Source organism: Cydia splendana, chromosome 5 (assembly GCF_910591565.1).
Source record: "Cydia splendana chromosome 5, ilCydSple1.2, whole genome shotgun sequence".
Taxonomy (NCBI): domain Eukaryota; kingdom Metazoa; phylum Arthropoda; class Insecta; order Lepidoptera; family Tortricidae; genus Cydia; species Cydia splendana.
The window spans coordinates 4,117,044-4,141,092 of NC_085964.1; the positions used below are offsets into that span (position 1 = coordinate 4,117,044).

Consider the following 24,049-nt stretch of genomic DNA (forward strand, 5'->3'; position numbering starts at 1 on the left):
ACCAATTTTAACTTGACAAATTGTAGAGCTGCCATAATAAACTTCATATTTTCATCGATATTTGACGTGTACATATTTAAGAAAGACCACACACACACAGCTGTGGTCTTTCCGTGACCACAGCTGGTGCAACTCAGCTGAAACGTCGGAATTTAAGGTAAAAACAATGAAAACATATCGCGGTAGACCCGTTGTGTGTAATGAAATATGCAAATATGTGTACAAAACGCGAGAGTGTAAAGTGTTATATTTGACGTTTATTTTGACATTTCCACACACTTCTACCTTGCAAAGTCTGCACAGTAGCTTGGTTCGACTCTAAATCAATAAAATGTTTTATGAGTGCTACAAATCGTTAGACCTTTATCTCGCTATCGATTGAGAGTCCAGACAGACGGGTTTTATTTTAAACTTTGTAAAAATTGGTCTCAATATTGGACGCCGTGAGACGGATCTAAAATGTAGCACATCGAGGTTTATTCATGTCTAAAATAAATATGAAAAAGTATATTTTCTTTCTTTTAAAAACCATAGTGCTCCTAAACCCGTAATAACATTCTAGCCCGAGAACTAAGAAGCACCCAGCTGCTCCTAGCAACAATAATTATCGCCACTTAGCGTCTATGGCTAATATCTAACTGTACACACATCCTGTACTAGTACAACTGTGTAAATACTATTTTACAATTCACAAAAACTATCCATTACCGTATACTGTACTTCCAGCATAAATCTAACCCTCGAATAGCTATAAGATTCACGAAGGTGCGGGTCAAACTAAAGTAAAGAAGAACTCTCAGATGGGTAGAAATTGCTTTATGAATATCTGGTAAGCCTGGCGTGGCCTAGTTCGTGAAGTAACGGGAGGCACGTGAAACACTTATTTCCGAGTCATTTTGACGTTTTCAGATGTTTTTTTAAGCTCTACCGTTTCAGGTGGTTGGGTTATTTGCGTCAGTTTACATTAAGACTGAGACTCTCAGTTATGAAGATACTAAATAGAAAGCCAGGTTGCTTAAAAAAGCTAAAGCGCCGGAGCTTCCGGCGCTTCGTTTTCTATGGAAAGCACCACGTGATCACCGACCAGCCGTCATAGAAAATGACATGTCGGACGCCTCGGCCCGGGCATGGCCCGGTCTAGCGTGAGTCATCCATTAGCTGGAAAACAAATTTGCTAATCATAATTAAATGAAACATCGTCAATGGTAACTTTTATTTTAGCAACGTAGACATAGATCGCGTTGGTTTAAACTTTAAACTACTCACTGAAATTACATCGATGACGATGTAAAATGCCTATTAATTATAACGTATAATTTGTAGATACGAGTAGGTACTAAGAGAGATGTAGCTTCGAATTAACCCCCATAATCTCGAGAATAGCACCCACTGGAACTTATAGTTATTTTTAGATCTTATAACAATGAGATAGGGTCCAAAATAGTATGGAACTGTCGTGTCACGGATTTAGATCGAGGTTTTAGTAACCCTTTAGATTTAAGTCACGTCCTTATTGAGACGATTACGGAATAAAATCTAGCACGTGAGGCAAGCTACAATTTACATTCACGCGTTTATTTATGTTTAGATCTAACGAAATATAAGTAAGTAGGTATAGGGGCGTCTTGTGTCATCTCGAGGTTCCTTAAACAAAGATGCCCGGAGGGCAGGATTGCTATTGGGCTAAGAATCTCACCTATTGCCGTTCGATTGAATTCGTTCCACCGCTGTCGGCAATGTATCAAAAACGTCTGTAGAGCACATAATATGAAATGTTGTCTCTATCAGTATAAAATATTGAAATAGGGAATAAGTTATGGCAAAAAAATCAATTATTTTTATAATCTTTTATCGCTGAATGTATTTTTCTTTCCACAGACAATTATTATTGTATTAGACCCATCGAGACAATTCTAATATACCCAAACACAATTAGTTAGCGTTTATCGAAGAGTTCCCATTGCCACCTCCTGTCTCCATCATCAGATCAGGTCCATGTTATCATAATATTGCATTGTCATCCAATTTGCATACTTAATTACGTATTCAAAATTTCAACTCAATCGGAAATCGGAAAGTGGGTCAAATTCAGCTACCAAGATTTGACCCACACTAACTAACAGGGCAAGTTAAATAAAAGTTTGGAAAAACGATATTAATTTATCCGAAGTCCGAGCATACCTCCTGGTTGACATATTTCGTAACTACATTGTACTTCTGAATTGTTTAAACATGAAATTATGGCATGGCAAGCATCGTTATGTAAATTGTCCCATCATAGGAGGTATGCAGTTTTACAGCTCCTTTAATGGGATTGGGCCAAATACCACTATTTTTTTACATCTGTGGAGTAACAAACATAGTGTGTTGTATACCTTATCTCATGGTAAATGCAATTAACAAAACACATTCTAGTTTTCATCAAGTATTAATTAATTAAAATTTAATAAATCAACTCACCTCTTTTAGCGAAGTTGTTAAGAATTCTTAGTGGTATTTTTTTTTCAGTGACATGACAACTTTTGGGTTGACGCCAATTTCTTAAAAAGTAACCGAATTTATTAAAAATTCAAACTGAAGCAGCTCTAGGACTCTTATTTATGATAAAATATAGCCAGTGCTTATAAACTACTTTTAGATACTTATTCTAGAGGATTTGTGGTTTTTTGTCCCATTACGGGTTCCACGTCCATTATAGGGTATACTACATTATTCGACAAGCGACGTTTGACGTATCGTGTTGATCTCCCGTTGATGTGGGAAAAATCATAAGTTCTCGAATACGTACAATGTCAAAATTTGACATTAGCAATACACAGTTAGGTGACAAGTTGACAACCAAAACAAACCGAACTACCTCGAGTTTAGAGTTGAGTTTTGGTTGTACCAAATGATATTATCCAGAGTTGACCGAATCAACACTTGATAGAATCAACATGCAATCAAATCAATTGTTGATTTGACGTAGATGCGAAATGACAGTCGTACATGTCAAATTTGGCCCAAGGACGTCCCCAACTTTTACGAGTTATTAAACTTCCACCCAAACAACTGTTTTCGTAAATATTCAGTGAACTCCATGTGTGCGGTTTATTGACACATTTGGCTCTTTTCCATCTCATTAAGCCACCGACAAAGTGATTACAAAGTTATATGTAACACGAAACACGTAGCTTAACCCTTGAAATTACATCATAATAAAAGGGCTGAAATTTTAGGAAGTATGAATGTTGTCCTCATTAAAATGTGTATGATGTTTGGAGCTGAATAAAATTTATTCAGCATTCAACATGAGCGTCTTTCATTAAATATACTTACTTTGTGTGACTTTGTCCATAGATACATAAAAACGTATTCTAATGAGATACTGCACTGTACTGAGTGTATTTGAGCGTTCTTGATTGATGTAATTATGACAAATTCATTATTGTTTGGCACATTAGCCTACATTTATCAAAACAATGCAAACGCATTCACCGTACCTAAATAGTCGCATCTGTCTGTTTGTGTTTGTTTGTATGTTCGCGATAAACTCAAAAACTAATGAACTGATTTTCATGCGATTTTCACCTATAATTTGTATCCGAAAATGTTGCTTCTGAAATTTTTGAGTGATATTTTAATGTCAAGTTTTTTTAACACAGTTTTGTAATTACAAATTGTGTGTAACACATTTGTTAGACAGTTATCCAGTTGCTTCCTGATAATTTCACCATACAATTTCATATCATAAGTATCATAACACGTCGATGTAGTAAAGCGTAAAATATTAACAGTGCCATTAATTTTGCAACGTCCGTACGAGTACGTTCCGCAGTGAACCGCATGCAGCAATGCGGTATCATCTGCCTAAAAGCTTATGCACGCATTTTTGTACTACGAAAATGAGGGTCTCAAATTATAATGCATTATCAAGCTACTACATATATGGCTATACATTAGAGACAGTAATACAAAAAGCACAATGGAAAATTCTAGGATAGAAACAGAAACGGATGAACTGGCGGTCTAGCCAAAGTGACAATCGCTTGCGCTTCGCTATCAAATCGCTTTGTCTCTATCACTCTTTCATATTAGTGTGACAGTTGCGTTACGTTCGCTACGGAGCGTTAGCGATTGGCATATTGTCTACGAGGTCTGTATCACAGCTTTAACACAACAACTAGAACCACTAAAGGTTTCATTTGGATTCCGACTGCAGCAGCGTAACAGCTGCTGCAGCGTTGCAGCAGCGTTACTGTCAATTTCCTTACAACAGCCGCAATGACGATCGAACGAGCTCACAAGGCTCTTTCCTTACCCAGACAGCAGCAATTTTTGTTGTATAAGCCTATCCGTAACCATAACTCAATACTTACAAAAAAGCCTTAAGCTCCACTAACGTTACTAGTTCTCACTACAGTCATAGAGAAATATAGTAAGAATAGAGTGCTCACTCTATACATCAGTTTTGGTACCAAAAAGGCTATTATTTTCGTAGTCGATGCCGCTACTTGATACTAGAATTATCTAGTGTCGCGACTCACGAAAATTCTATTGAACAACAATTTATAATTAATATTAAAAGCAGAAGGAGTTGAAAATAGAGTTCCGGATAATCCGGTTATAATTATATTAGCTGAAAATTGTTGAGCATTAGACTTTTTGGTCGTTGTAACATCTATTGTCATTGTCAAGTAGCAGTACTGATAATTCCGCTACTCGATGCTAAATAATTTATGACCGCCTGACACGCATCTGCGCAAATAAAGCGCGATGTATGGAGTGAGCACTCTATGTATTTTTTTCTCTATGCTACAGTATACAACTGAACGAGCATTGCACGTTATACACGTGCAGTTGCATAAGCGAAGGGAAAGCACAACCGCCCTTTTCGTGATGCAATGCACTTTAGCCTCGAGCCTTTTACTGTACTCTCTCTGGCTTCCTTGCTCTCTCCCGCGACAAGTTTTTGCCATTACTCATTGTTTGATTACCTAAACATTTCAATATGTAAGCAATATCTGACGGCTGACGGTTACAAGCTCGGAACATATTATCCGTCAGATAAAGAACATTGCGTACAAATAATTTTCAGGTTAAGTATTATCACAATTTTATTGTAGAATCAACGTGGAACAAACTAACCAAATTCACAATCTACTTAACGATTTTATTAACTGTCCACCAACCCAACCAACAAACGGATGAACATAGACGGCTAAAAGTGGTCAAGATACACTCCACGGGTAGCAAGATATCACTCATATCTTAATCTAACACGCTCGAGTAACTACAAAAATTCCTTCTTGGGTTCCCCTACCATTATGAAGTGTCTATGTAATTTTTTGGCTGGGTGTACAGGTCAAGGGTGGAACATCTTTTGTCGAGACATAAGGTCATGACTTAACCAGACCCAAGTCCATACCGCAACTTTTTGAGGCACAAAACCGAGGTCAGGCTTTGACTATTTGGTAATTAATGACACATGTGACCCTGTACAGGCGACGTCAAAGACATGTATACCTTTTTAGTCTTGTTACAATGGTAAGTATTGAGTACCATCGTCAATAAAGTTAACTCACCGTCCTCAAGCCTTATTGCAACGAATTGCGATCTACCAATGATCAGAGGGTTTTGCTGTTAATAAGTTAGTCTTGGCTGGCCGTACCAATACACTCGTTAACATTTCTTTTAAGTATACCAAAATTTAGAAACGTTTTTCATTGGTGCTTCAAATAAGTTTTTCATAATTTTTATTTGCGCAGGTGCGTGTTAGACGGTCATAAATTATACAGGGTGGAAAGGCACGACGATCCTTCCCGGAAGTATTAGGTCGTTTAAGTGATACAGAGACTATTGGTAATGGTAAGAATCGTTAATTGAGTAAAAAATAAAAATTGCAAAAATACTACTTTTTAACTGTGGTGATAACCCTATAGCATGTGCACATGACGGCTAGATTAAGGATCTCCGTCGGGAAAGCTCGGGACTTTACACTTTTTTCCGATCGTTGACAGTATCGCAATGATGTATGAATGACGCATAAATGTCAAATAAATCAAATGCATGCAAAAATATTACAAACAATTTTATTACTTTCTTAGATAATTACTTTTTTCCAATATTTAATACTATCTTCTTTTCACATACGGTGTTCAAATGTACCTCCGTGTATTACAACGCCGCCGCAGCCCGTACCCGAGTATGTCGATGCACATGCGATATAGTGTATGCTCTTCGTCATTTATCCTCCGCAGAAACCACTAATTAGCCTTTGTCTCATTTCGTCCGCAGTTTCACATTCCGTTTGGTTTGGTACACCATATCTTTTACACAGCCCCACAAATTTAAATAGCCACGAGCATCTAACATTTTTATTTGAAGAATATGACATTCAATAAGTATAGTTCAATGAAAATTTAATTTCAAACATCAGACGTCTTGTCTATTTCCTACCACGCAAGAAGGTTTGTTAGTTTGGTATTGAAGAAGTATTTATTCTTGATTTATTCTTAGTATTTCATTTTTGCAAGTTCATTTGGTGCAACTAACACAACCTACATGTAATTTTTTATTATTTTAAATAGTTTCCAATTATTCGAAAATAATTTTGTGAAACGTGTTAAGAAACTAAAACCTTTTTATCAGTCAAGGAAACCAGAGATATTTATTATGAAAGAGGTTGTTGTTGTTGTTATTATCATAACTACTTTATTTACAACTGAATAAATTCACATTCTATGTTCAAAGTGGCCTCCGTGCATAATAATGCAGGCTGCAGCCCGTGCGCGAGTATGTCGGTGTACCTTTGCTAATATTCGCTCTCGAACGTTTCTACGGCGCAGGCTGGCGAAAGCAATGGTTAACCGTTGCCTCATTTCTTCGGCGTTGTCACACTCCGTTTTGTACACTATATCCTTGATAGTCCCCCAAAGAAAAAAGTCTAGAGGCGTCAGATCCGGAGATCGTGGTGGCCAACGATGCGGTCCGAACCGGCCGATCCATCTATCTCCGAATTCGTCGTTCAGGGCTAGCCGCACTTCGTTAACAGAATGGGCCGGTGCACCATCTTGCTGGAACCATACTTCTCTACGCTCGGCCACTGGTAAATCGTCAAGGTAATTCTGCAACTCCGTATTCAACAGTTCCAAGTATCCAGCTCTGTTCAAAGTTGGAGGCAAAAAAACAGGTCCAATCAGTGTATCCCCGTGTATTGCAGCCCAGACGTTAACGGACCACCGATATTGGTGACCCGAATGTCGGTATTCGAACGGATTTTCTACTGCATACATATGTTCATTTCGCCTATTCCACATGCCGTTACGGGAAAACAAACTTTCATCGCTCCAAATAATGCGGCGGATGAACAGGCGATCTTCCTCCAGTTTATTTAAAAGCCAACGGCAGTATGCTGCTCGTACAGGGCAGTCCCTGGGCAGCAGAGCTTGAACTCGCTGAATGCTGTAAGGGTGAAGACGTGCACGTTTCAAGATTTAGAGTACTGCGGTATGAGTTAGGCGGAAATGTTGGGCTGCCTGCCTCGAACTAGCCCTTGAATTTTGCTCGAAATACCGCAGCACTCGCTCTTCAAGTCTTGGTGCAATGTGAACTACACCTCCTCCCCGTTGGTCGTTTTGGCCCGTTCGTGGTACTATGGGCTCATTATTTGCCACGCGATCAATGGCCCGTAAAATTGACATACGGCTAGTTGGGTGTGGTGGAGGATATCTTTGTCTGTAGCGTCGTAACGTCTCGGCGGCATTATAATTACACTCCCCGTATAACATAAGCAAATTTAGGTAATCGCGGGCTCCCAAGGGCATTTTGGAACTAGGTTTTATCGCGTAATTTGCAATTTGTGGCACATTTAATTTCAAACATCAGACGGTCTGTCTATTTCCTACCACGCAAGAAGGTTTGTTAGTTAGGTATTTAAGAAGTATTTATTCTTGATTTATTCTTAGTATTTAATTTTTGCAAGTTCATTTGGTGCAACTAACACAACCTACTTGTTATTTTTAATTATTTTAGATAGTTTCCAATTATTCGAAAATAATTTTGTGAAACGTGTTAAGAAACTAAAACCTTTTTATCAGTCAAGGAAACCAGAGATATTTATAAGACGATTGCGTACTTTTGAGTGGTTGTCAATGTCACCATTTGAACTGTCGTTGTAAACAATGTTGTGGTTAGTATTATTAATATTAAGGAATAACATAACTATTTCATTCAAGTATTGAACAAGTGGAACCACTAAGAAAGCGAAAATCCTGCAATGATTCTTACCGTGCTGTAAGCAGACCTAAAAATGGTTAGATGGCAACAAATTAGCATAATTTCCTGTCGAATACTGATTGTTTACAAGTAAGTTCATTGACCCTGTCACCTGTTAGGGTTAGAACAAAGTAGTTTTTTGCGTGGATGTTTAAAAGGTCATAATTTAGAAACGGTTGCCCATATTAACATAGTTTCTATGGAGAAAATATAGAGCTTAGGCTAAACTATCTCCCATTTCCGGAAAGGATCGTCGTGCCTTTCCACCCTGTATAAGATTTGACAAATGGCAATAAAATGGAAAATATTTCAGAATTAAAAGAAAGTACGTGGTTTGGATATTAAACGACAAAAATAAACTTGGCACAACCCTGTAACTTCTTTGTACTATTAACTTGTAGTAGTTGTAGTTTATAAAATGATATACAGAAATAGATTGACATGCCTGTATCGTTTGGACATATGTAGGTTCGTTCGGTTATTGGAAAGTACCTAATATTAATTATGAACTAAAGACTAGTAAAGACACACCTAAGGGGCTGTCCATAAATTACGTCATCGATTTTTGACGATTTTTGACCCCCCCCCCCCCCCAATTTGAAATGACGTAATTTATGAATAGCCCCTAACAACATACCTAAGAATTAATTATTTGGTTTATCGTTTATTCTTCATCTTGATCAAAATAATATCTCAAATGTGCAGTCTCAATTTAATACCAGTACCTAATAGTTACATCGATTGCGTGTAAAACGATTATTTGCAAATGTCGCAAATTTAACAAGGCCATTGCGTGATCATCTTTACATTTTAGGACTTATGGCTAGTTTTACGTAACGGGCAAATAAATATTTTTATGGCAAAATACATTTTACTCTGTTACATCATTGTTTCAAGTAATATAGGGGCATGAGAATGTGGTTAAAAACTGCACATTGCATATTTCATAAAAGTGAACCTTAAACCTTCTTCATATAGTCTGTTTTACAGTGTACTACTGTGGATTGCACGTAGAACATGAGTAACTCATAATTGCATCTCAAAAGAACCGCATCAGACGTATTTCGTCAACATCGCTCACTGTTGCGAATAACTTTACTTGGAATGGCGCTCAAACTACTTTTACAGACATCAATCGTAGAAGTTACAACATTTAAAAAGCAGGCATCTTTGCCTCCGTAACTTATGAAACAAGTTTAATAGATCCCCAAATCCAAAATCAATCAATCCATATTTTATTTGTCGTAATACGGTTAACATGGGATCTTATTAATCTACCTAATTAATAGTATGTACCTACGTATGCGTATTTAATGCGTATTAACCTGCATGCAGGTGAACAACTATTGCATCCTTCTGCAATGTACAGTGCATTGTCAGTATCAGGATGAACATTATTAATTGGTGTAAAGCCCCCTCCAGTGTATCCGCGTGAATCGCGGGCGAAGCCGCGAACGCGAGTGTGTAGTCGATTTTGCTGTCTGCGAAAATCGACTCCACACTCGCGTTCGCGGCTTCGCCCGCGATTCACGCGCATAGTCTGGAGGGGGCTTTTCAGATTAGGAGGCGTACCTACTTATTCTGATTGTAATGTGTAACAGGTTATGGATTTGTTACGGATATTTATGATCTGTCATTGTCAAAAGTGACGTTTCTGGCCGAAGAAATGTCACTTGACACCATAACAAATTCATATTAAATTTACCTGCTAATGCTAATACAATCTGAATTTGCCTCCAGGATCTGGTCGGTATAGAAACAAGTACCTACAATGTAAAAAAGTATTAAAAAAAAATATTAATTTCAACCAGTGTGATACTAAATTAACAGTAAATTAAAACAAAATAAGACAGTAATGCTTTAATCCCTTAGAGCGGCGGTCGGCAACCTGCGGCCCGCGGGCCGCATGCGGCTCGTGAAACTGTCACTTGCGGCCTGCGAGCCTCTCTGGCTATGTAATATTGAGAAACGACAATGTCTGATAAAGTCATAAATATTAACAAAGTGCGGCCCGCGTCAACTTACTCATCGTTAACTACGCTACTAAAATTACGCAAAAAAAGGTTGCCGACCGCTGCCTTAGAGCATTTAGTAACTGGAGACGCCTTGGCTGTCATTTTCTGTACAAAACAGTTAGTGTCCGACCGAAACATGTTTTTTTGCCGAAACCGAAACCGAAACCGAATGTTCGGCTTTGGCTCTAGTTTCGGCCGCAACCGAAACCGAAACCGAAACTTTTGTAGACTTGCTAAAATCGTTGAAAAAATGTCATAAAACCGTTTTTACACAAATATTATGGGTCTGTCAACACCCAATGTCCTTGAAATTGATGTTAATTAAGCAGTTTTTAAAAAAAATTACTGGAGTTAGACCAAGATAATTCTGCAATGATTTTGATAACACACGCAGTGCAAGTGTTATTTTAAACGTCAAAACTTCTATGAAATTATGACGTATTAATAACATTTGCACTAGTAGCACTACGTATGCTATCAAAATCATTGCAGAATTTTCTTGGTCTAACTCATCAGTCAAGCTAACATGTAGATTAGATATAGGGTTAACCAAAAAACCAACCAAAAACGCGAGCGCGAATTTTTTTGTCAGCAATATCGCAAGGGAAGTAACAAGAGTGGAAAACCGAGAAAAAGGTGGATGGACTGTGTGAGAGATGATATGAAACGAACGCAAGTGAATTATGAGATGACGGGCGAGAGAGAGGTATGGACGAAAACAACATACTGCGCCGACCCCAAATGAATGGGCAAGTGAATGATGATGATCGCAAGGCCGCGTACCGATCTTCACCTGGGCCTAAAAGTGCCCCAGTGAGGCGAACTTTCATGCGAAGTCAAAGCCGTGCTTCAGGCTTCAGGATAAGTAGTTGAGCACAGACTCCAACCAATGTCCATTGTATTAAAAAGCGAGACCGCAGGCCGAGCATGGCGCAGGGAGGCCCAAGGCTAAGCTGAAGTAGAGGACATGTGGAATACAAACCAATGGTAAATTGAGGTAAAGACTAAAAAATTAAGCTACGGTCGAGCATTCGTATGAAAAATTGTACTGGGGACACTTTTAAGGGGTTTTTTTTTTCATTTTAAACAATAGTCAGCTTTTCAGCCTTGCAAAATATTAACTGTACAGAAAATCAACTTTGCGGCACTACTTGAGCGTAGCCTTAAGCCTCGCTTAAAATTTGCCATTAGAGGTAGATAGGAAATGACTGAATAAGAGCGAAAAAGACATCGTTCGACTCGGGCCGAGCTGATACTCGGCCAACGGCTACGTCCGACAGTGCTATCTCATTCACTCCGATAAAATTAGACAGTGTGCGCGTTATAGGTATTGACAGCCTCTTAAGACTGCGTCGACCGTCCAGTGGCGCCCTCATAATGGAATTGTGTTTTATAATAATAAATCAATTAATTTCTGTACCTATACATGAATCAGTATATGTAGGTTATTACTATTGTTGTCCTACTTATTCCCCAACTTTTGGTCTTAGTCCGAAGTACCATTTCGTAAGTTTCGGCCCGGCCGAAAGGTTCGGCCGTTTTTTGGCCGAAACCGAAACTACAGCCGAAACATGTTTTTTTGGCCGTAACCGGCCGAAACCGAAACCGAAACCGAACCTTCGGTCGGACACTAAAAACAGTCTGCCGATTTTTGTGGGGGAGGGGACGTCAAATGTATTGCTAAACATGATTTGTACGTATCGTAGAAATAGCCATGTCAGTCCATACAAAAGTTTGCACAACTGTGCAAGCTTTTCGGCAGAGGGGTAAGCTCTTAAAGGCGACTCCGGTTATTAAATGCTCTAAGTTTAATCCGCGTTTACGATGAAAAATAAAAAAAAACACCGCAAGTTTGTCCGTCGCATTACGCAAAGTAATGGAAAATTTGCCCAAGCACGGCGCAGTATTTAATTTGACGGGAACGTTTATAATTAATTCTCGGCGGCAATTTAAAGTAGGCCGTGGCCGTTCCGCACGTTTTTCACGGAAAATTGGGAAAGCTGGCGGTTTAATGCAAATGAAAATGACAGAATTTAATAATGGTAAACAGAGTATTCTTTAGTATCTATGCCAGTAAACTATTTGTAATAACTTTATCATAGCGAATAATTAATCGACTGCAGATGTGTGGAATTCTATTTTTCTAAAGTGGACGGATAGCTAAATCATATGTTTGGACAAAATATGTCAGTGATATCACCAGATGCCTACATACCGCATACAATTGTATATGGTAACAGGAAAAACCATTTCGTTAGCGCCTCAGATTGCCAGAACATACCTACTTATTAAAAACATCGTCACTTGCATGCGAAGATCTGACATACTTGTAACTGTATTATATAAATTACACAAACGGGTCTACCGCGATATAATTTCATTGTTTTTACCTTTAATTCCGACGTTTCAGCTGAGTTGCACCAGCTGTGGTCACGTTTGTGTAATTAAATATGTGTACAAAACGCGAGAGTTTAAAGTGTTAAACTGTATTATAGTTCCGTAAATACCTTAAAATTCACGTACATAAACCCGTCGACCTATTAAAACAACATTGATAACTATCTCTTTCTTTCCCAGGACGATGAAGACGAGGAAGACACAGAGACCTGCGCGACTCCAGAAGTATGCGCGCCCCAACCGTTCCCGAGGCACACGGCACCGCAACATGCGCCTAAACCCTGGAAGCGAACAGGTAAGGGAAAATATACCTTGGCTTTCACTTGATAAGGTTTTAAATTGTATGACTGACTTATTGAGCTTGAGGCCTGGAATCCTAAATGCTAGACGATTATTAACTTTACTAAGAATGTATTAGGATATAATGTTGCTTGTGATCTGGGAAAGGCGCAGTTGGTTATCCTTCTCTGGACAGAAAACAGGTAACTACTTACCGAAGAAGTTAAATGAAAATATTATTACTAGGGATGTACCGACTAAGTCAGGAAAGCCGACTAGCCGACTAATCGGCCATCCGAGTGCCGATTAGTCGGCTAGTCGGCCAAATCAATAGTCGTTACATCACTAATTATTACGTTAAAGTGATCTAGAACTGCTATAAGCTTTCTGCTAAAGTTTTAATACAACTATAACGTGCCTGTAATGGAAAAATGATTTCTTAGCTTGACTTACAGTCCCTCTTAAGACTTGGACAGCAAAGTTCTAAGTCTGACCATAAACTGAAAGTAATTGAAACTATGCTCGTATGTATGCCAGTATTAGTATTAAGCACTTTTCCTTACCCATGCACACCTTTGGCGACGTTGGCAACTTTGGCAACATTGGCAACATAGAAGAAACGCCTCCACGCGCGCCCCCCCGCACGCGAATATCGCACGACGAGTACCACCAGTTCTGCGACGAGGCCCTGGAATGTATGAACGCATGTGCCAACCCTAGCTGCATGACGTCACGTTGCAATTGTTTTTATTTCGAATCGTTCGGAAATTTGCACTGTTTGGTTTCGTTTCAGCTTTTGTTTTTAAAAGAATCACTTTTAATAATGCTTAAGATTTAGGTATGACAGTAAAACTTTTCATCAGGGCCAGGGGCCCATTTCTCGAACGGTATTAGACTAATATTATTTGTCCACAAACTGTCAAATCGTATGGGTTGCTATGACACCACACTAATAATACATATTAGACTAATATAATATCGTTCGAGAAATGGGCCCCAGCATTGTTTTCGTGGATCTGCAATGTTTGCGTTTACTGTCAATCAGAGCCATATTTAATACAAACGAAGAACTCGAAAATATCAACTCACATATCGAAAGAGCAAGTTGATTGTAAATCGTATGCTGATTGTAAATACCTACAAAAAATATAACCGTGCATAAACACTACTGTTGTAGGTATTTAACATCTTTGTTACACATTTTAGTTCACAGTTTACACTTTAATTTTGCAATTAGTCAACGTTTTCGCTTAGTTAACATCCAACGCAGTTTTTTCACGTTGTTTTATTACTAGCAAATAATTTCCACTTTGTAACATAACATAATCATAATTTCACAACTTTGATGTTTAGCTTTGATCATTGTCAAAGAACACCGAACATATTTTAGTCATATTTTTCAGAAATTTCATTATAATTTTCATGTTCATTGCTTTTGCGTAGGTAGGTCTGTATTCCAAGTAAAATATTCCCTAGTCCGTTCAAATAGGTAATTAATAAAGTCTTAAAAAGATTTGTTAGAAGTATGAAATACATATGTAAACATTAACGCGAATTTTAAAATTCGACCTCTTTGTCAACAAATAGTTCTTCTTCGGAGGGTTTTTATATCGAATTTAATTTGTTTACATTAGATGAGTAAATATGTTCATTTTTAGACCATACTTAAGTAAAGAAACTCCATTGAAACACTCGATGAGAAAACCTTTAATTCAGCTATAATGGTCCTGGCTCAAGATGACATTTATAATCTTATCTTTCACGCGTACTCGGACCAACAAAAGCTCAAAGCTCCTTTTTGAGGCACTCTGTTTTTGGTAAAAAGCGTTCTCCATTAGGATTCGCAAATATTTTCCCCTGCCAAATGGACTTAATTAATGTTGTATAAATGCCTAATGAAAATGTTTATCCACAGCGTACGACTTGGCAACGCAATGTCCGTCTCGACGCGCCTCCATGCGGCGTCATACCGTGGCACACGCACACCCTGTGTGCCCACCGATAGATGGCGCTCACTCCTTGCCACACTCAAGGTAACAATTATGTGTAGTGATTGACGGTAGTAGAATCCAACGATATGTATGTTGTTCGATCATTTCTCGACGCGCCTCCATGCGCACCCTGTGTGTCCACCGATAGATGGCGCTCACTTCTTGCCGCACTACAGGTAAGAAAGGGAACGACTCGGTAACAGCATACGTGTAGTCTTTGACGGTAACTGTAGCTTATGTCTCGACGCGGATCTATGTGGCGGCATCGTCATTCCGTGGCACACGCGCACCTCAGATGCCATATGCCCACCGATAGATGGTGCTCACTCCTTAACGCACTCAAGGTAATAACCAAAATACATGCAGTGTTTGACGGTAATAGGACCCCATGAAAAGGCCCACGTTGACTTATGTCCCGTTTCGACGTGAATTCATGTGGCGTCGCAACGTAGCATATGCCTTATGATCTGTCTATCGAGAAAACGCGCACTTCGGTGTGGTAACACTGCAAATTAAAAAAAAGGAACCAGTTCGACTGAGACAGGGGCGTTTAAAGAATATTGAACTATATGTTGAAAGTAAAGAATCGTCTAGAAAAACTTGTTGTGATCGCTTTTATCTATCACTCTGGATCATTAATCACTCGCATACAGCCTCCTACATAATAATTACTGTGCTTTTGCTTTTACATATTTATCAGAAAGTAAAAGTGGTTTATGTATTGCGCGAAATGCGGAGCAAATCGAATACTTGTACAAATGCATAGGATACGTGTTATTCGGACGTTGTCCCTTAAGAGTCACCCGAACATAACTGCCGCCATACAATAAAAGTTACGTTCTAATTTTATAACGACATTCTGAAATAACATGAAATTTTACACGAACATTCAAGTAATAATACTATTTCTATGTCTGGTACTAGTGTTCGTTGCTAAAAATTTTACTTAATACAAAGAAATGAGAGTAGAACAAGCAGAAGCTTTGTAAGTATATAAAACTTCTACTCGTTCTAGGTATCGTCACATAAGAAATAATAGTACTACCGTACAGAAAGGACACTTCCTACAAACCCGAAGTTTGACAGCGGTTCAGGGTCGAATCATGCTATCCCTTTCTAATATATGGCACTATCCCTTTCGGCTATTTAGGGTTGTCAAAATACAAGTGATTATCTTATCTGTGGTCGTGCACGCAAAAGGAAGTCAAGTGGTGCCAACCCTAATAATTGCTCGGAGCAATGCTGAGCCGAACGGAGCCGAGTTCGACCGAAGTCAGGAGTGTCTCCCCACCGGTATCGTCTTGGGTCGTCCCATTAATTTTCGTCAAGTTCTTAAATTAGTGCTATTCTGCTTTCGTCATTCGTCACAATCGTCGGTGGCTTTCAATGTAGAATGAGTGACGAAAGCAGAATAGGACTAATTTAAGAACTTGATGAGAAACTAATGGGACGTTACGACCCAAGACGATATCTCGTTCTAATGTATAAAAATTGTAGGTACCATAGATATCTATAGGTATGTTACGTTAATGTTCATGCCAAGTTTAACTTCGATTGAATGGGATGGTATGGGAGCGGTTTTTTGGCGGCGAGTTCATTTGACTCTTAAGGCGATTTACACGTTCCTCGTGCACAAAGTAAGTAGTAATTGGTAGTATAAAATACGTTAAACAGCATTAGACGCAATACCGGGTCCATTAAAACATAATAGCCACAGTAGTAGAGACGTTGAATAGTAAAATGCTTTCGCTTAATGGCAACATAAATACTTACGAGTGTATGCATCAGGTTGTGCAACTTTTACAATTCAATTACTTTCACTCACACAGAAAAAAGTAAACTATTATCCTCCTAAAGTCCCGATTCCTGTTATGGACAAAATGAAATCAAGTTTTTAACTATATTGGAATAAACGAAGGTTCCTAATTCAAAACTGCAAAAATGACTCTCAGTTTTAAGGAGGTTAATAAACTTCTAATGCTAAAACTACTATTTAGTACCCACTACTACTGTTTTTATTTGTTTTGTGCTCTTATTGCTGCTCGCTTGGACCAATATTAGCGCGCGAGTTGTATATAATCACGATCAGAATTTTAAAGTTATAATACTGCTTCTGTCTAACTGGATAAAATGACGAGTTGTAAATATTTTCCGGTTATTTACTCGGAAGATTCACAGTACGGGATCCCATTTAGATACGGCTGGTTAAAGATTATCTGGTACGATAATTGTTAGTAGGTAGTTAAGATAACGTTTGTTTGAACACAGATAATATAAGCATCTAACAGGTGGATCACAGATATTTTTACCTAAAGTACTAGAAGCGGCAAGTAAAATAATGTAGGCCGATCCGTGTTGACACGACACTTTTGTTTGGCCTCATTTTTATCATCGTCAAAGGAATACCAATTGCAATGCCCATTAGGTATATTAATTATAGAGTCTATTTTTTTAACAGCTGAATTTAATGGCACTGGATGTATGGCTCCATGTCTACGTATCCATAACCGCGTTACTATTGTCGTAACAAAATGCTGTCAAATTGTATGGCGCCTAACAGCGTCCTCTATTTCAGTTGTCAAATATATGTTGGCACTAGTGACGCGTGTTTGTATCATTTTATCTATGGATTGAAGCATGAGGTTTTTTTTCTCTTCCTCGTCGTATCCTCATGGCTGAGGGACGTGACGAATGTGGAAACTTTTCACCAGTGCTCTCCAAGCCGCTCTGTCGTGGGCCCAGTGCATGCTAGCCGCCTGCAATGTGGCGTTTGGCGTTTAAATTCGAAATGTTTGGCGATTTTTTTAATAAGTCCTGTGTATAATATATAGTTGATAATTCACTGACAATTGATCGTATCCCCAGGCCGGGCTCCCGAGCGTCGTGCGCGGGCGCAGCCTCGCTAGCGAGCAGCGACGACGCGCAGCTGGGCGAGCTGTCCTGGTCGCGCTCGTCGCTGCAGGACGAGCTCATCAAGTCGGTTAGTGGCAGCCCCAGAACACAGCACGTGAGTAGATGTAGTTAGTTAAAGGTTTTACCAAGTGTTGCTTTCTATCAAAATAAAATAACCGGACAAGTGCGAAGGACTCGCGCACGAAGGGTTCCGTACCATTATACGCAAAAAACGGCAAAAATCACGTTGTATGTGAGCCCCACTTAAGTATTCATTCACTTGGTAAAACCAAAGATTTGCATGTAATACATTTAGTTCCTGTTAGATATCCAATACATACAATCCTCTTAATAAGTAGCATATATAGGTACCTAAGTTAGTGATATAGTTATTCTAGATAAATAAATGAGTATAATCATATGTAGATTAGTAAACATAGTACTAATTCGCTAACCCACACTTAATTATTAATCTTAGTTTAACATAATTCGCATGCACAATATCAATCGTATTTTTGCATTTTTTTTTCAGTACTAGATTTAAAGTGCACGATAAATTTAATTACATACCTATTTGCAGTTTAAACACACGACATGTTGAAAAGAAACGTGTTTTTAAGCAAATCCTCGAATTACTATTTTCCAAAACGCTAGCGTCAAACCGAGGGTAACCATGCATGAAACGTTAACTGTAGCTCACACCGGCGTGCCAACTGTCATTATATTGTGTAATCCTAGAAAGTATTAGGCGCCTTAACGAAGTGTGAAGATTAAAAAAAAGTGCTATAATGGCTAACCAAAATTAAATAATGAGCGTCTTTGTCCGCCATTGGTTGATTGCAAGATGCTATAGATAGAGTTAACAATTATTGAAATAAATGAAGGAAATTAGATGAGGCCACATCCTTGTGAATTATTCGATTTAACCCTTAATAAAAAACCTGCGTGGGCTATCAAATCCGCTGCAGACTTTTCTTGGTCTGACTGAAAAGAATGTGAGAGCGGCACCATAAACGGCAAATTGTCCCATGAAATTATAACGTTTATAATCTCGCTCTCACATTTTGTCGGTGCATTTCTAGCTTGGACGGACTTTAGGGAGCATGTTATATCCAAACTCGACTGCCATTTTAGTTGACAGTGGTACTTAGTCAGTGTTACTTTAGAAATCCATGAAGATAGTGGCTTAAAATAAAAGTAGCCAGAGATCTGTAACGATATTTTAATTTAATTTATATAATAGATACACTTTACTAGGTAAGCTAATAGTTGTGTGGTAGTTAGTTGCCAAGAATTAGTAGGTAATAGTATTACATATTAAATAACCTACACAGAAAGGGGTTAGTTGAAACACAAGTCAGTTGGCATAGTATCCCAGATCACATTACCTGGCAAAGTCAAACTATACATCAGTACATACCTATCTCTAAGCACTAAAATTGCCAAAACGAAACCATTCAGTACAATCACTTACAGTTTAATAACTGATCTGTCTCTGACGATGCTGTATTGATCATACCTTTGATTCAATTTGCCTTGATTACCCTAATATTTTCACGAGGTCTTAATTCTTAACCTAGTCTTTTTTCCAACAGAAACAGTGGCAGGACGCCATAATGTCCGACGACCGACTGTCCCTAACTCTTGAAGAGATCGTCCACATCAGATCAGTTCTGACAAAGGCGGAGCTTGAAGTATTACCTGTCGAAGGCAGGGTTAAAGAGGACGTGGAGAAGAGAAGGGTAAGTACACTTGACTTAATAATATGAGCCATCTCACTTTTTTTATGTTAAGTGGGATGTACCTATAACTGGCACTCATTATGAACTTCAATTGTCACCGGACAATGACAGTCGCCTTTTAATCCAATGTAAAAACGGAACCTATGTATAAGACGTTTTGTAACTAGACATAGTCCTATACAGCGAATTGTCAATGTCAAGTTGGTGAAATCGAGATTTGATCCCCGACATTGTGTGTAGGAAAAAATATTTATTTTGTTTTTACGTTTTACAATAATAATATGATTGAATGATGAAGGCCGGCTTACCGCAATATTCATAAAATATTTATTACATTTTTTGCATTGCATTTTTGCAACTCAGTGACCGTGATCTCAATGCATTCACACGTCATCATACCTACTGTCACATATGTACGCAAATATAATTTATTTTGTATGACACGTGTGTGGAAAGTTGTCATTTGCTTTTTATATGATTATTTTTTCATTAAACTATAGATAGTTTTGCTGCTTGTGGGGTCATCCATTAATTACATCACACGTTTAGGGGAAGGGAGGGGGGTCAAGAAAATGTGACATGTTGTGACAAGGGGGAGAAGGAGTCACAAACTTTGTGACGTCACTTTAACTTCATCAGTAACCGAAAATTTATTTAAATTATTTTATACGGTAATATACATTTAAATAACAAGTTTTTGAAACGATAACATTTTTATTCGTTTAATTTAATTTCTTAATCAGTTTTGGGTTATAAAACTACTAATATTTCTTTTGTCAAAAATATTTTGATAAAATATTAAATCAATATTTGCCGATTTCGTTGAAGAAATGTGACGTCACACCAGGGGGGAGGGGTTTGCCAAATGTGACCAAGTGTGACAAGGAGGGGGGAGGGGTAAAAAGACCTAGAAATTCGTGTGACGTAATTAATGGATGACCCCCAATGAGTATTTGGTTTTAACTCACAATTATTTATTCTGCTTCCAGGTATGCTTCTTATGTTTGAAGACAAGATTTGGCATATTTGGTCCGTGGGGCCAGAAGTGCAAGCTGTGTAAGAAGACTGTTTGTCAGAAATGCTGCTCGAAGGTCAGTACTTATTGCAGCCTAAGTTACTTTTCCACCTAATAGAGATCTCGAACGAGTGACATTTGAGCAAGGACAACAGGAAATCTGTACTGAATGTTGCGCAGGCATGCCGTGGAGATAATCTTTGTTTATTATTGTAGCCGTTTTATATTGAAATGCGGAAGAAATACTTGGTTTAAATGTCCAAATTGTAATGTAATCGGACGGGCTGTGTTCGAATAGGTATCGATCGTTTTCGCTTAAGACACCGGACTGATTTTGGTAATTTGAATAGGGTTTCGCATTCAACCATTATACTAACCAACCGTATTCAGATTAGGTGTCCCTGTTCTCTGATGATCTTGACAATTTGTATTGTTAAGTTTGACAATCCCTAACCTAAAGGCGTGGCGTCTGCGATGCTTCATAAGTACTTGTAAGTACTAATCGTTCTAAGGGCCTTTTTTTAAGTAAATGTATTGAAGACCCTGTCGACCCCAAGTGTATCTAGTCTAGAGTATAAGTACTTTATTTATAATTGGTTTGTTTTCAGATGCGAATACCAACGGAGCACTTTGCGCACGTGCCAGTAGTACTGCTCAGCCCATCGTTGCTGCCGTCGCCAGAAGACGAGCCATCCTTCCCGAGGAGCCTCATGAGTAGGCTGGTGCCGGAACACTCGGTAAGGGTCCGCTTAATGATGATGCCTCTAATTACATGGTCCATTCTTATTGGTTTTGCAATAACAGTAGGTACCTATAATGTTTCTAACCACAGATTTTTGGGTGTTTTTCAGAGCTCAGAGCAGAACAGCGTAGGGAGCGCGCCGAACAGCCCGGCAGCCTTACGCCGTGCGGCCCCAGTTCACTCCGCGCCCGGCTCGCGCGGCACCAGCGCGATGGGCTTCGCGGAGCTGTCTGTGCCGCCCGCCATGAGCCGTAGTGTGGAGGGGCCTGAGAGCATGCCGGTCACGTTGCCAGTGCAAACGCCAGAGCGGAGGTATGTGTTTTTCGTAGTTCTATGAAGCAGATAACTAGTTAATCGAGCTTAGTTCGAATGTTTTAGATTAACTCTGTACTCTGTATTCATTATAGTCCCGAACTCACATACATTATTGTAATTAATAATCATCGGTCTGTCTCTTTTGACAAGAAAGTGGTCTACCACTTTCTTGGCTGACCGTACCTAAACTTGTTAGAGCGTGATACCGAAGATTCCTACTCATTCGACTTATTAAAATAAAACAGGTCAGATCATAATATAATTATTAAATAGTAAACGGCGCTGATGATTTCGCGAATCGTCACTACTTCCATCAATCAAATATAGGACAAGACAGTATTTAACTTCAGACCACTAGAGAAGTATCTAAACAATTGTAACTTGAAATCCTAACCGATTCCAGGGCCCGCTACAGCCGCAGCACGACGAACGCGACGGCGGCGGAGCGGCTGCGCGGCGTGCAGATGGCGGTGTGCCACGACTGCAAGGCCATGGTGCTGCAGATCATCAAGTCCTCGCGCGCCTCGCGCTCCGCGTCCCGCGACCGCGCGCTGCGGCACCTCACGCTCGACCTCGCGCCCGTCTACACCGCCGACTGCTAGTGCACACTGCACACTGCACACTGCACACTGCACACTGCACACTGCACGGTGCACGACGCTTGTCCGATTGAGTTCAGGGGATGATCGTTGATGGAGCTTCATACGCGTTTCAACGATCTAATCTGCCTAAGTAATATTTTAGTTGGTTTGCAAAAGGCCTCTCTTGAACGTGTCTCGGTTTCAGCCTAAATACTATCTCCTCCTGCAAAAACGGGCATTTTTTCGTACCTTTTAAGAAGTTAACGAGGCCGAATCTCTTCAATCTTGATTTCAAACGGACAAGCGCTCATGTTTCGCTCACCGAGTGTACATTCTGAATATTTAAACTGCTATAAATTAAAATGTAGATTCTGGGTAACTCAAACTATCGCATCGCTTTCTTTGAAACGAATCAAATATTTAATTGGAAACCTTGATGACCTTTTTTTGCTCGACATTCTTTTTCATTTTCCTTTGAAAACATGACATTTAACGCTTTACAATTCATATCCTTTGACATCAATCCCAGATTTCAACCCGGACAATAAACAGTGGAAAAAGATCTGATTCTAAAATTGGTTCTTAAAGTATAATTAGGTATAGATAATACCAAACCCCTATTTCACCAACCTGACAGTAGTTATCTGACACTGACACACATTTCTGCTTGGACAGGCGACTATAAACTTGACAATGCAATAATGTACGGCATATTGTCAATGTTAAATAACAATTGTCATTGTCAAGTTGGTGAATTGTCAAGGGGAGATAACAAGGAGCTTCCGAGGTTGTGTGAATCTAACAATTTGTTTTAACTAGACAATGACTCTTGACAATACTCTATGACCTTTTGACAGATACCTAATAATTTTATTTATCGCACAAATTCATTTTCCCATTTTTAATCGAATTAAATATTTACAACAGAGACATTCTCGCGCAGATGTATTTAATGATATAATGATAAATGTAATGATATATTCCAAAACTAAATCATATTTTGTCACGTATTGTAATAGAAAATAGAAATATTTATATTCATATTTTTTCCAAATAGAATGTTTGATGTTTCGAAATGTCTATAATAAATGATTGTAAATCAAAGTAATCTGTGTTCAGAAATAATGATGTGCTATGATTGTTATTGTATAAAGAAATTTATCGTGTACATAGATGTATTGATATTGGTAATTCTGTCGATTGGATACCTTACCTCCGGCGAGCATGACTAAAGTGTGATATGCTCCGCCCGCTATCTCGTCAACCTAATAAATCAGGTTCTGACTTTTCAAGACTTTACCGACCTACTGACATTTATATGACCTTGGTTAGGGCATTTCTCATATCACACCAATTATAATATTGGAATCACTGGCAGTTAGCTATTTCATAAAGCTTCTAGAATAGACGTGGCGTACGATCCAGTCTAAGAAGCAGTTTTCTGTGCCATAAAATCTATTCAGACATTATTATTGCGATTGTAATCGTGCTTACCTCCACGTCCCCTCAATACTAGTTTTAGGATCGCACCAATGAAGAACAAATATCTGTGTCGTTGTAAAGAACTTACTATTTACTTATTTATTTCCTCGCTTTGCCATCTTATTTATTTACTATGAAATGCCGGTCCCTGCGCTCAGATCTTTTTGACTACGTTGAATTAAAAATCAACTAAATAAATTGAATTTTAGGTATTTTTTTCGAAAATCCCAGTGAAATTTAAAATTGCGGGGCCGGCTTAATCAAGTCTGATTGTGTAAAAAGTTAATTGTAAGCTTAGTTTCCTCATTCCACTATCATGTCTTAGTTTTATTTAGATGTAAA

General features: G+C 38.7%; 1 protein-coding gene across 4 annotated transcripts in view; it reads left to right on the forward strand.

Moving 5' to 3' along the window:
- LOC134790434 (protein spire) overlaps positions 1-22,250 on the forward strand; it is a 271,608-nt gene extending 249,358 nt beyond the window's left edge. For 2 of the 4 annotated variants that reach the window (XM_063761214.1, XM_063761216.1), the window contains 9 exons: positions 12,849-12,963; positions 13,562-13,642; positions 14,863-14,980; positions 17,804-17,945; positions 19,426-19,572; positions 20,562-20,663; positions 21,196-21,324; positions 21,439-21,641; positions 22,048-22,250. In XM_063761214.1, coding sequence (XP_063617284.1) covers positions 12,849-12,963; positions 13,562-13,642; positions 14,863-14,980; positions 17,804-17,945; positions 19,426-19,572; positions 20,562-20,663; positions 21,196-21,324; positions 21,439-21,641; positions 22,048-22,246 — 1,236 coding nt within the window. In that variant the 3' untranslated portion in view covers positions 22,247-22,250. The remainder of the gene's footprint in view (positions 1-12,848; positions 12,964-13,561; positions 13,643-14,862; positions 14,981-17,803; positions 17,946-19,425; positions 19,573-20,561; positions 20,664-21,195; positions 21,325-21,438; positions 21,642-22,047) is intronic. The other 2 variants (XM_063761215.1, XM_063761217.1) reach the window with 2 other exon arrangements.
- The last annotated feature ends 1,799 nt before the right edge of the window (positions 22,251-24,049 follow it).